At 38.9% G+C, this 13959-nt stretch overlaps 1 protein-coding gene across 1 annotated transcript; it reads right to left on the reverse strand.

The window, feature by feature from the left end:
- Positions 1 to 277: 277 nt before the first annotated feature.
- On the reverse strand, positions 278 to 13443 carry LOC121841560 (zinc finger protein 271-like). The gene is made up of 3 exons (XM_042310649.1): positions 13360 to 13443; positions 13122 to 13206; positions 278 to 1212 (listed from the first exon to the last, which is right to left on the reverse strand). The coding sequence occupies exons 1-3, from the start codon at positions 13441 to 13443 to the stop codon at positions 596 to 598; spliced, it is 786 nt and encodes a 261-aa protein (XP_042166583.1). The 3' UTR covers positions 278 to 595.
- Positions 13444 to 13959: the final 516 nt, after the last annotated feature.

Genomic DNA, 13959 nt, shown 5'->3' on the forward strand with positions numbered 1-13959 from the left:
CTACTTTGCGAGGCGTTGAAAAACCTCCATGGTCTTAGTGGTTGAATCTGTGTTTGAAATTCACTGCTCGATTGAGGGGCATTACAGATAATTGTATGTATGGGGTACAGAGATGAGGTATGCATTCAGAAATCATATTAAACACTATTATTGCACACAGAGTGAATCCATGCAACTTATCAAGCAAAATCTTTACTCCTGAACTTAATTAGGCTTTTAATTACATTTGTAAACATTTCCAAAAACGTAATTCCACTTTGACATTATGGGGTATTGAATCTAATTTAAATTCAGGCTGTAACACAACAAAATGTGGGGCAGGTCAAGGGGCGTGAATACTTTCTGAAGGCACTGTATATATAACCCCCCCCCCAGCAATCTAATAGCATCAGTAGAATATGTTGAAATAAAACCACAGATAAATAAACCGAACATAGTACAATTAAACAATACATAGATCAGAAATAGTTACACATTATAGAGATCCATTCATGGATGTACAGGTCTGTTGGATAAACGTTCAGAAATGTCCGCTGCTGATTTTTTTCCCAGGTGTCCCTGGCCCTGTGAATATTGGCCGTGGACAAATTCTCAGTCAAAAACATAAGTCAGAACACAGCCTCTCTATTCTCTCGTGTGATTTCAGATCCTCTGACTGGGAAAATGTCTTTTCACAATGAGAGCAGTGGTATGTCTTCTCCTCCTGTGTATTAGTATGTTGGAAAGGCTTTTCTCCAGTGTGTTTTCTCTCATGCTTTTTCAAACTCCCTGACCACCTAAAACTCTTTTCACACTGGGAACATTGAAAAGGCTTTTCTCCTGTGTGTATTCTCTCATGCGTTTTCAGGCTCACTAACCACCTAAAACTTTTTCCACAGTGAGAACAGTGATAAGGCTTCTCTCCAGTGTGTATTCTCTCATGCTTTTTCAGGACCCATAACCACCTAAAACTCTTTCCACAGTGGGAGCAGTGATAAGGCTTCTCTCCTGTGTGTGTTCTCTCATGCCCAACCAGGGCCCCTAACTGAGTAAAATTCTTTCCACAGTGGGAACAGTGGTAGGGCTTTTCTCCTGTATGTATTCTCTCATGCATTTTCAGGCTCCCTAACCACCTAAAACTCTTTCCACAGTGGGAGCAGTGGTGTTGGTTAGGCGTCTCCGGGTCTGTTTCCTCTGAGGAACTCTTCCCGCTGTCAGAGTCTGGTCTCTCTCCTGCCAAAGACAAACAGATTCTTTAGTTAAACAGAGAGACCTGAATGACACCTGCATTAAATAAAATTGTCTTCCTATGAGGTTTAATCTAGACTAGATCCCTCAGTAACCTGAGGTCAGTTTTCACAACATTACATCATTAAAAATAAACTTTGTGACAGTGAGATTTAAAAACAAATTATGTAAGAGCTCCAAATGTAATTTCTCAGGGAATGTCTTGATGTCATAATAAGAGCTCTATAATACTAGATAATGTCATGTTTATAAGCTGAACAGACCTCTATAATACTAGATGATGTCATATTTATAGGCTGAGCAAATCTCAATAATAGATCATGTCATGTTTATAGACTGAACAGAGCTCTATAATAATAGATAATGTCATGCTTATAGACTGAGCAGAGCTCTATAATAATAGATAATGTCATGTTAATAGACTGAGCTCTATTATCTATCTGTAGCTTGACAACATTCAGCTGTTTTCGTGATATGTATTATCTAACACTTACAATTTCTTTCCTTTTTGGTTACTAAACAGTTATATCAACATTTAGCAACTAATTTAAACTAGCAACATTAGCAAACCCATTAGCTATATTTCAGAGGTTAAAAGTTGTATATTAAATGTGTCACAGTCAAATTTTACAATATACAGAATGTAGCACAAAATGTGTACATATTACTTTTTTGAAATCTCTCATAACCAACTTAACTAAAACCTAACTTAACTTACATGAATTGCAGGGTAGCCTAGTGGTTAGAGCGTTGGACTAGTTACTGGAAGGTTGCAAGTTCAAATCCCCGAGCTGACAAGGTACAAATCTGTCGTTCTGCCCCTGAACAGGCAGTTAACCCACTGTTCCTAGGCCGTCATTGAAAATAAGAATTTGTTCTTAACTGACTTGCCTATTAAAATAAAGGTAAAATTTAAAAATATATATATATATATATATAAAAATCAGTGGTCAGCTAGCTAGAAGGGTGTATGTAGTTAATATTATTTTTGTTTCTTATTGACTATTTTAATTTAAAGCTATCATTGTAAGGTAGTTATGTTGGATAAATAAAACACATTAGAAGCCGTGTGTGTCTTACATTAAAGGGCCAATGCAGCCGTTTAAAAAAAATCTCAACATCAAATCCTTTCTGGGTAATGATGAAGTAGCTTCCTGGTTTTGTTTCAAAGATGTCCACTGTCTGGGTGTTCACTCCTCCCACAGGTTACTATAGCAACATACATCACCCCACACGGGTTACTATAGCAACACACATCGCATGTCATTTATATCTTGTTTGTCAATTCTGAGTGACATTAAAGTTGTGAATTAGCTAATCCATTGTTAAGGTTTTGTTGATGACCCGCTCTTTGGTGGTATACACATCTTACAGTGTAGTTATGTTAGAGGAAATTATAGTTGAAATGATTAATTATGTATACATTTTTAATTAGAACCATGTATTCTAATACTATTAAAACAAATTAATTGTCTGTACCTCGCGGGAAGTTTAAGGGGGAGAGATAGCTTTTCAGACAGATAAGAATGTTTGGGTTGTGTTCCATTAGTGGAGAAAAGTATATCTTTTAGACAGGTTGGAATGTAGTTTTATGAGGGGAGTAGAAGATCTCCAGACCTGAATACTAAGCTATTGTGAGGATGGGAGAGAGTGTGAAACTGATGATGTCATTTTATGTTCTCTCTTTAAAATGTAATGTTCTTTGTATTTTGGGTCAGTACTCATCAAGAATAAATGCTGAACTTGTTTTTAAGACTGGTCTCTTGCTAATTCATGCAAATGATAAACTTACAACTTATCATGAAATAGATAAGAGTGTGAATTTGGTTTTGGCTGCAAAACACACAGGAATTTATAATTCCTCTATCAATTTGGTCCTTCGAAGTGCCGGATCTAAATACCTCTCCCTGTGCCTGGAGGTAGTACGCTGGAAAATCGTGCACGGACGAGTTTTTGACTCGTTTTACTAAAGACCTGACCTCTGAATTGAGGTTAAAATTGAAACAGGCCTGCGTATTATCACAGAGGACAGAGAGAGTGACTAGATACAACGAACATTGCTTTCCCAGTCGGCGATAAGGTCAGTAATTTTTATTCTTGATTAAGGGGGAATGATTTAAATTATCATAGAGTGGATTTAAGTTGTTCTCAGTTTGAAAGTCAACTCTACAAATAGGCTATGCTTGGAGCGACATTGTAGTTCAAAGTCCTATAGGAACAGGGATTACTGTATAGTCCTACAGTGATCACTGTATACGGGTGAAAACTAGTGGCAGATCGAGCGATGAATGGAGGGGGGGTCTTTCCCGGTTTTTAGTAGTCAGTGTTCTTGATAGTGAAAAGTGATCGTGTGGTTGAGGTTCCGTGGGAAGAAACGGAACAGGTGATTTTATGCCATCAGCTTTCAAGAATAGACACTGCAGGGTTGGTTTTGGGACTGGCCTCGGTCCATTTGTTTTCGGTCAACTTTACAAGTAGGCTATGTTTGGAGCGACATAGTTTAAGTCAAAAGACCTATAGGAACAGTGATTACTGTATACGGGTGAGTTAAATGTCAGATTGAACAATGTATCCAGCGGAAAGACAGAGCAAGTGACCCCATAGATATATAGATCTTGGTAATAGACACTGCAGGTTGGTGGTCTTTATTTAGATTATGGGGAACAATTGAGTTGCTTTTCCGTTGGTCATTTTCAATCAACTCTACAGATTAAGCTATATTTGGGGCGATATTTTAGTTCAAAGTCCTATAGGAACAGTGATTACTGTATATTCCTACAGTGATAGCTGTATACGGGTGAAAACTAGTATCAGATTGAACGACGAGTGGACGGAGACTCTTGAGACTCGGTCTATTTGACTTCGGTCAACCCTACAAGTAGGCTGATTTGGAGCGACAATCTTAGCAAAAGTCCTAAAGGAACAGTAATGCGTGGCCATGCACGCCTCCAACTCAATCATCAAGTTTGCGGACGACACAACAGTGGTAGGCTTGATTACCAACAACGACGAGATGGCCTACAGGGAGGAGGTGAGGGCCCTCGGAGTGTGGTGTCAGGAAAATAACCTCACACTCAACGTCAACAAAACTAAGGAGATGATTGTGGACTTCAGGAAACAGCAGAGGGAACACCCCCCCATCCACATCGATGGAACAGTAGTGGAGAGGGTAGCAAGTTTTAAGTTCCTCAGCATACACATCACAGACAAACTGAATTGGTCCACTCACACAGACAGCATCGTGAGGAAGGCGCAGCAGCGCCTCTTCAACCTCAGGAGGCTGAAGAAATTCGGCTTGTCACCAAAAGCACTCACAAACTTCTACAGATGCACAATCGAGAGCATCCTGGCGGGCTGTATCACCGCCTGGTATGGCAACTGCACCGCCCTCAACCGTAAGGCTCTCCAGAGGGTAGTGAGGTCTGCACAACGCATCACCGGGGGCAAACTACCTGCCCTCCAGGACACCTACACCACCCGATGCTACAGGAAGGCCATAAAGATCATGAAGGACATCAACCACCCGAGCCACTGCCTGTTCACCCCGCTGTCATCCAGAAGGCGAGGTCAGTACAGGTGCATCAAAGCTGGGACCGAGAGACTGAAAAACAGCTTCTATCTCAAGGCCATCAGACTGTTAAACAGCCACCACTAACATTGAGTGGCTACTGCCAACACACTGTCAATGACACTGACTCTACTCCAGCCACTTTAATAATGGGAATTGATGGGAAATGATGTAAATATATCACTAGCCACTTTAAACAATGCTACCTTATATAATGTTACTTACCCTACATTATTCATCTCATATGCATACGTAGATACTGTACTCTATATCATCGACTGCATCCTTATGTAATACATGTATCACTAGCCACTTTAACTATGCCACTTGGTTTACATACTCATCTCATATGTATATACTGTACTCGATATCATCTACTGTATCTTGCCTATGCTGCTCTGTACCATCACTCATTCATATATCCTTATGTACATATTCTTTATCCCCTTACACTGTGTATAAGACAGTAGTTTTTTGGGGGAATTGTTAGTTTGATTACTTGTTCGTTATTACTGCATTGTCGGAACTAGAAGCACAAGCATTTCGCTACACTCGCATTAACATCTGCTAACCATGTGTATGTGACAAATAAAATTTGATTTGATTTGATTTGAACCATTAAGGTGTTAAATATTGGAATTACTAGGCGTAAGTAGATAAGGATTCGAATAAAGAGAAATTAACATTAAGGGTTGAAGATTGGAATTATTAGGAGGGGCAGGAATTTATTATAATGGGTAGTAAACCCTTCTAAACTGCTTTCTGAAGAGACGGAAGATTACCGTTATATGAAACAAAAAGATCGAAGGAACGTAGATTTCTGTCCTAAATGGAAAAAAAAGGAATGGTTTTGACGGACGCCTAGATGTCGAAAAGTTAGAATCCCTTATAAAACAGATACAAAGGGAGCGAGATTAATGAGAATCCTAAACTGAGGGAAAACGTTGGGCGTCTAAATTGGGGCTATTTTCTGTTGTCTAGATGTCGGAGTAACAAATACAGATAACTGTAAAAATGGGTATATTTGCGGAGAGTCTCAGTCAATTCCATTGCGCTAGTAGGATAGTGGTGAGCAGTCTCACCAACGACAATCCACGGTTCGGTTCCCAGCCGAGGCGGTTAACTAAGACTGATTTAGAGTGAAATTCACCCATTTGCATGTTTTGCCAGTGTTTGTCTAAATATAACTGAACGTTTATTATGTGTTCTAGACAGAATTGAAAAAAGAAGTCATTAAAAATAATGGCGAGACAATTTCGATGTAATACCCTATTTTGCCCAAAATGATCTGGTGGAATAATGTATTGAGATGGGAGTCGTATTTAAATAAATGTATCATAGAAGAGAAAGTTACCTAAAGTTAAATGTAGGGAATAACGGAGAGATACGATACAATTTCGGGCTATCCTGACGTTATAGCTATTTATGAATCGACTGACATATGATAAATTTAGCACAAAACATGGTACGTTTAAATGTTAGAGTATGGTAAGCTCAGAAGTTGGGTTGGGGTTACTTTGATGATTAGAATTTAAAACTGAACGCAATCGGAATAGGGAATATATATATTTTACAGAGGCAGGCAGATGTGTGATGACGTTGCACGTTTAACAACATCGTTTACTCAAATTTAAACCGAGAAAAGGGGTTGTGGCATTTAGAGGAAAAATGTGTGCATTATAGCTTAGAGTTACTTTTCAAAAGCGGCCAGAAGTTCCAGATACATTTCATTTAAAAAAGGAGAAGTATCGTAAAGATGCCACAGATTGCAACGGAAGTGCCAAGCACTAAATGGGCTATATAGTGCAACGCTTTGGACTATAAATTAGGTAAGAATAGTTTAATCGTAAAAAGTTGTGATTGTTTTTCCGAGTATTGATTTCTGGTTAGGGTAACGCCAGTGAATTTGAACAAAAAGTAACGTATTCTAAAAATGATCTGTTTTCCGTTCTCATTGCGGGGAACAAATAAAATGTCTTATCTTAAAGGGACAGTGCACGGTTATCACAGTGGTTTGAGTGTATGACAGTGGGAAAATTATTGTGGGACGACAATTTGAAGAAAAAAATAACAATAAGTTACATGATACATCAATAGATTTAAAACAAACGATGTGAAGGGATTATCAGAATTATTGGGTGTCGTTGTAGTAGTAAAAGTTTGGGTTAAGGGGATTTCCCTGTTCCCAGTGACAAGGTATTTTAAAGGTGTACACTCACATAGGGGGTGGTAAATTATAATTCAGGATTTGAACAGATGTGATAAATTAGGTTTGGTTAATCGAACAACAATTATTTACAATTCATTTCAAGTCGCTACGAATTGGCAGGTTGAGCGCTTGATGATGACATCACTAGCGAGGCACTTTTGTCGCCAGGGACTGGGGATAACGGAGCAAATTGTATGTCTGTTAGTGTGGGTATCGAGGTTTCGAGTAACTTTTCAGAAGTTGATATAAATTAACCATGTTAGGGTATTTAAAGTTGAAAAGCAATCTCTATAGAAAAACATAACGGCATATGTTTCGGGAAATTAGCTAGGTTGAATTTGGTTATTCGAGCTTTTCCCCTGATACGTAGACATCCGTAACAGGGGCAAGTGTTTTTTTTCTTGAGGAACTAACAGATGTAAACGTGAGTCTCTGAGTAAGTTTGCCATCTGAAGCATTATAGTAGTGAGTTTCCGTATAGTTTGTTTTTTGCTGGTAAAAGTGTTTTGTTTATTTGTTTACTGGTTATGGTCAATTCTAGGGTTTGATTTAACTTAGTTAAACATTGTGTTCTGGCGTGTTTAAGTAGGTTCTTTACTCCGGGACGGATGGAAGTTATCTAAAATAAGTCAATTAAAGTAGCCATGGGAGAAAGCGAATGCATATTTATTAAATATCGGGGATTAAATTACGGATTTCTTACACTGAGAAATGTATCGGGTTAATTGTATCTAAGGGTAACATGTTCATTTAAGTAAATATATACATTGACAGTGTTTAAAACTTATGATTAATGATTTGAGTTAAAGGGGAATCATCATTAGGTTTAGTTTATAGTTCACCTTTGAGTTTCTGAATCGGAATTAGCATAGTGAATGCTAGTTAGGAGTGGTGTTTTTCTGGGAAAATTTATGTTTAAAAAGTGTCTCAATTTCAGATGTTTCCTGGGATTATAACCTGTGGGAGAGAGCAGCCATGAACGACCAAATTGAAAAAGGTCCGCAAATATATACACATAAAACAATTGTTAGAACTATTTGTTTTAGTGCAAAGGTATTTTAAAGAGGCACACTCACATATGGAACCTTATGAGTTTTTATTTTATGGGTTTTAATTACACAGGTGACTATTTCTATTTTAAGGATAAAGGGTTCTTTATGTCTAATATGGTATGACCTTTTGACCTTATCGTGACTGTCTTCTGAGGTCTGATCAGCCTCAGGGGAGAGTCATTATACAAATGAATGTGGTCATATTGAGTTACTAGTTTTAAGGTAAATTCATGAGAAATGAAGCAGTTTTGGTTGAGGGGTTAGAATTACTGTTTTGAACCGCAAATGAGAAAGTGGTTCAGGATTCTGTTTTACAACATTAGCTGTGAAGTCTTTTGAATGGACTATTAGTGATTTGGTATTGTAACAGAGAGAAAGTCATATTTATCATTGAGAATAAATAGGGGAAGATAACATATTTTGAGCCAACAGGGCAGGGAAGAAATTGAGATATTTTTGTTTGGTTTTAACACCTGTGTACAGGAGTGCCAAAAGACGGGTGACATTACCTGTGTAATGGGGGAGGGTGTCTGTATGGGGATTACATGATAACCAACTTGGGACAGTTCTGGGATTGGAGAAGAGAGTATCCTTATAGCATAGGGGATCCCACAAAGGTGGATAGGTTTTCCATGATATGGGGGAAACCTGGGAGCACTGTTGAACTTTGTAAAGGTGATGAAATCCTACTAACTATCAAAACTATTAGGCTCTCTGATGCAGGCACTACACCCTCGGACTACAAAGGACCGGGACAGACACGATGGGTGTGTTTTCTATTAAGGTACTGCCAAAACCAGAGGTCCCAGACGAACCAGGGCCAGACACACTCCTCTACCACCCCTGGACCGAACCTGCCACCACTGTGTTAAAAATCCCATTCAGGTAATTAATGTTAGACTATTCAGCTATTGATCAATTAGGCACTGAGACTGGTTTTGATGGTAGGGACAATTTGTGGCTGTCTTATACAGAATAGACTTGCTTTGGATATGCTTCTTGCCAGTCAGGGGGGGCGTCTGCAAGATGTTCGGTGAACAATGTTTGCACGTATATTCCTAATAACACCAGTCCAGATGGTAGTATATCTAAGGCCCTTAATGGGCTTGATGCACTATCTGCTGAGATGAGGACCATGGCGGGGGTGGAGGAGTCTGGACTGTTCTCTTGGTTGGGAGCCTGGTTTGGTAAGTACACTGGTATGGTGGTTACTGGATTTCTGACCCTAATTCTTGTTTTTTTTGTTATTGATGTGTTGTGCTGCTTGCATCATACCGTGTTTTAAGAAGTCTGTTACAGATGTGGTGAAGGCTTCAGGCATGATGCCTTTGCTTGATGCTCCAGTTGGAGATGCTGATACTGAAGCATGCTTTCAGGGGAGGATGAGACTGACTGAGTATGACCCATGTATGTTTGTTCTCCCTGTTGTGAAGGGTGGCATGGTGCCCACCTGGTGCAGGATAGGAGTAGCTGAGAGGACCAGATGGTTTATAATAATGCTTTGCTCTGCTTTACTCTGTTTTCCATGACCAAAGTTTTATTCCACACTTTGCAACACATATTAAATTCATGTTAGTGTAGGAAGGATTTTTAATATGGTTAGCATTTATTAGACCTTGATTGATTATTATAAGTTTTTAAATAGTATTACATTTAACAGGAATATAGGACATCTGTGATGATTTAGGATTATTGTTAGGATTAAGATAGATTGATTAAGGAAATGTAAGGACTTTAGAGAAATGCCGCTCATAGACATGTTTTTTCTAAAAATCAATGATTTTAGATAAAGCCAAACAGTGAGACATGTAGTTCAAATTTGGAAACATGAGAAACAGAGCTACAGACAGATAGGGGGAAAAGGCAGACAGAAGAGCCCCCCCCCGCACTGCAGAGACCTTGAAGGTTGGAGAGCAGAAGTTTAGAAGGGGAGCCAGGACGAGCAAAGATAACATAATGTGTAGATAATAGTTACTGAGTGGAGACAAAAGCGAGAATTGGACATGTGGAAAATGAAAGGGGCGCTCCTAAATGATAATGTCAGACATAAGGATAATTCACTAAATCTTACCTAAGTCATTGTTTAAGAATAAGGCAAGGTTGTTACCTGGGCAGAGCCAGGTAACAAAGGGGGGATGGGTAAATAGTGTTCTAGAATAGGATGTGACCTACGGGATAATTAACTAATAATTTTTTTTTTTTGTTAGCTAATAAACAGAATAAATGAGATACTGTTTGTTAAACAAACCTGTATGTCCAAGATTTTATGCACTACAGGTGAACTACAGGTGAAGTCACTCAATCCAGTCCCATAGGCTTGTTGGGGGGACCATACCAAGGACTCCTGGTGACAGCTAGCTGAAAGAGCTACCCGGATTCATATCGCACTGCGGGAGGGTAAGGCACATTAACACTGTCGAACAATAACAGAGTTCAAGAGGAGAACTGGAATTAACAGAATTCTGGGGGCCATCTCTCGAATGAAGAATACCTTACCTGTCCTTTCCTCACTGTTCTTGTTCATAGAAGTGAAAATGTGTCTGACTCTTGCTAATGATGTGTTTTCTGGAAGAGGGTGGGGCTTTATAGGTGAGCTGTTCATCCTAAACTGTATGGTTGGAGATCTTATTCCTACAACATGAACCCGAGAAGGCTAGAGGGTAATATTGACATAATTAAACGAGAAATTAGTATTAACCAAGCATAAGAGATCACTTGATCTGGATAAACAGGAAGTGAGAGTAGGATAGGGAGGGATGTCTCAGTGGAGTTCTATGTAAACCAAGGGGTGTCTGACTCCTTGGCAGTTCAGGACTAAGAGTAGCTATGATGGAAGACATATATGCACATCTCTGTAGTTCATGGAAACAAGTTATAGCTCACATCATGTGAGAAGGCTACATAAATCTACATACCCAGCATGGAAGGAGATGGAGTTTAGTGAAAGTAAGGGTTTCAGTTGATAACCTAGTGCATTCCAGGTAGAAAAAGTTAGAGCAGCTGGTTGCTCTATAGGCAGCTGAATACAAAGCAGATACTGAAGGTGGAGTTGTCCAGAGCCAAGAGCCGGTGTGGATAGTTCAGAAATGGAATTATTCACCTAAGGGAACAGCCTGTATAGTAAAGCTATTCATGAAAGCAGGAAAGCCAGATAACAACAGTTGTGTGGATTTGCACTATTAATATCCACATGTTCCTCTGAAATCTAGGCTTCCTCTCTTCACAGTGACAAGAGGAGATTGATATTGTCTGGCCCGGTGCTTATGGGACAGAGAATATTACTACTGATGGGGTGATGAGTGATTTGGCTGACTGGTTGAGATCTGGGGATTTCAGTAAGATAAGGAGGCTCAGGGCTCACATCTGTTGAATGTGTGGGAGAATGACATGATGGCCGAGTATTACTGGCTAATTGAACAGAGGTATGTGTACTGGTACATTTTGAGAATGCCTTTTACACTCATTGTGTTGACTAAACGGGAGAAAATAATTACTCCGACTGGGTCTTTTGATGATAGGGTTTGTATTAATAACATTGTGGATCCAAGGGTGGCAGATGAGATCAAAGCTACAAATTAGATCCTGGCAGGATTAGAGACAGGTATTTTTTGGTGGTCCACTCTCAATGAGAATGTGGATTGGATCGATTATATCTATTAAAAATCCACAGCGCTTCACCAATTATTTTAGAGATGTAATGAATGACTAGGCAGAATAGAATAGTCTTGGATGTTTGCTGGCTGAAGACGGTGGGGGTGTATAGGTAGTTTGACTCTGGGATATACAGTTGGGATGGATCAGTGACCAAGGCCTTGTCTGGTTTACACACCCTAGTTCACGGGTTGGCAGAAACTCTGGGGTGGATACTTCTCTGACTGATTGGGTTTTGATAGTACGTTTGGAAAATGGAAAAATGTTATGATCACTGTGGGCTACATTCACCTGTGTGACTGTTTTAGTTTTAGGGGGGTGGTTGTCTAATTCCCTGTGTATGAGGCCTTATTTCCAGGACTCTGGAGTAATCTATGACAATAGATGGTGCGGTGTGGGCCGATTCCAGGTTCTGACCCGTGGAGGACTGAAGGCATGTCTACAGAGGAAGTGGACGAATCTGGATCTTTTCATTTGTGGGGAATTTATGTTTGATGAGACTAGTGTTGAGATGAAGGGGAATTAGATTGTAATTTGTTTCAATGATTAAACTGTTTTTTAATAAAGATTGTAACGAAAATCCTGAAAGAAGAATTATGATTCTGATGCAGGTTTTAAAAACAGTTGGAGTTAAGGTTAGATTTGATTAATGATGGGTGAAGAGTCGGATAAACATTCATAATAATGTTGGTTATGTGTCTATTCATATGATAATCTGATAAACCTTTATAATAAGGTTAGTATGAGTAGGTTAATATTTTTATTTTGTAAATTTGAATGTATAATATTTGATCAAAGGGAGGATTGTTAGAGGAAATTATAGTTGAAATGATTAATTATGTATACATTTTTAATTAGAACCATTTATTCTAATACTATTAAAACAAATTAATTGTCTGTACCTCGCGGGAAGTTTAAGGGGGAGAGATAGCTTTTCAGACAGATAAGAATGTTTGGGTTGTGTTCCATTAGTGGAGAAAAGTATATCTTTTAGACAGGTTGGAATGTAGTTTTATGAGGGGAGTAGAAGATCTCCAGACCTGAATACTACGCTATTGTGAGGATGGGAGAGAGTGTGAAACTGATGACGTCATTTTATGTTCTCTCTTTAAAATGTAATGTTCTTTGTATTTTGGGTCAGTACTCATCAAGAATAAATGCTGAACTTGTTTTTAAGACTGGTCTCTTGCTAATTCATGCAAATGATACACTTACAACTTATCATGAAATAGATAAGAGTGTGAATTTGGTTTTGGCTGCAAAACACACAGGAATTTATAATTCCTCTATCAAGTTATCAATTCCTACATTAAATAATAACATATTCAAGCACAAACATTCAGTAGAATGCTGCTTTAAAACCACCCATCAGTTCAACAATAGTTTGTGCTCCTCTTTTTAAGACAGTACTTACTGGTGTTAATCAGATCGCCCGTCTCCTCCTCCTGCTCATGTTCTTCTTCCTTCTCCTCCTTCAATGTGACAGTTATCTCTCCCTCCTTCACTCCAAAAATGGCATCCGCCTCTTCTTTTACTGTAACATCCTCCTCCTCTTTCACTCTGAACGAGTCTTCCTCTTCTTTCACTGTAAAAGCCTCACCCTCTACCTCTTGTTTTACTGTGACAACCTCCTCTTCCTTCTCCTCTTTCACGACAATGTTCAGCCCCAGAGCTTCTTTCTCGGTCCAGCAGACCTCTTCTTCTTTAATAGGAGGGGAGAAGTTTAGGGAGCTCATGGTCGGGGATGTTAGCTAGCTAGCATTAGCGACTAGCCTAGCTCTATGCAAATGTAAAACATCTGCCTAACTAACAGCATAAATATGAAAATAAATGGGGCAAATAGCTATAAAACAGAAGTATGTTTAAAAAACATAGGCAAATATGCAAATAAACAGTCTAAAAAGCTTGAATGTTTAGGCTATGTCGCCTAGTAAGCTACTGAAGTGACTGACTCGCTTTTGTTGTTGAAGTGTCCCGTCCACTAGATTATACGTCACACTGGCAGCGTCGTCATCAGCTGACTGGAGTGGGTAACGCGGTATAAGGAAATGTTTATTTTATTTCCTGACAAAAAAGGGTGTTATTAAAATGTAATTAATTAAATAATAATATTATATTGATACGTCCAAAGGAAAGCATTGCTTAGTGAAGATGTGTAATAAATGAGAATTTAAACTTTACATCTAACGCTGCATTTAAGGCAATGTCATATACATTCAGTCAAACAAACGCTCTGCAGCCTAGTTTAACAT

Source organism: Oncorhynchus tshawytscha, linkage group LG32 (assembly GCF_018296145.1).
Source record: "Oncorhynchus tshawytscha isolate Ot180627B linkage group LG32, Otsh_v2.0, whole genome shotgun sequence".
Lineage (NCBI taxonomy): Eukaryota > Metazoa > Chordata > Actinopteri > Salmoniformes > Salmonidae > Oncorhynchus > Oncorhynchus tshawytscha.

What these genes read in the sequence shown, in the direction of transcription:
- LOC121841560 (XM_042310649.1), bottom strand. Translation starts at nt 13,443, where the DNA reads ATGAGCTCCCTAAACTTCTCCCCTCCTATTAAAGAAGAAGAGGTCTGC. An exon ending in CTCTGGGGCTGAACATTGTC is followed by an intron (nt 13,207 to 13,359) that starts GTGAAAGAGGAG and finishes TTTGGAGTGAAG; the next exon opens with GAGGGAGAGATAACTGTCAC. An exon ending in GGGCGATCTGATTAACACCA is followed by an intron (nt 1,213 to 13,121) that starts GTAAGTACTGTC and finishes TGTCTTTGGCAG; the next exon opens with GAGAGAGACCAGACTCTGAC.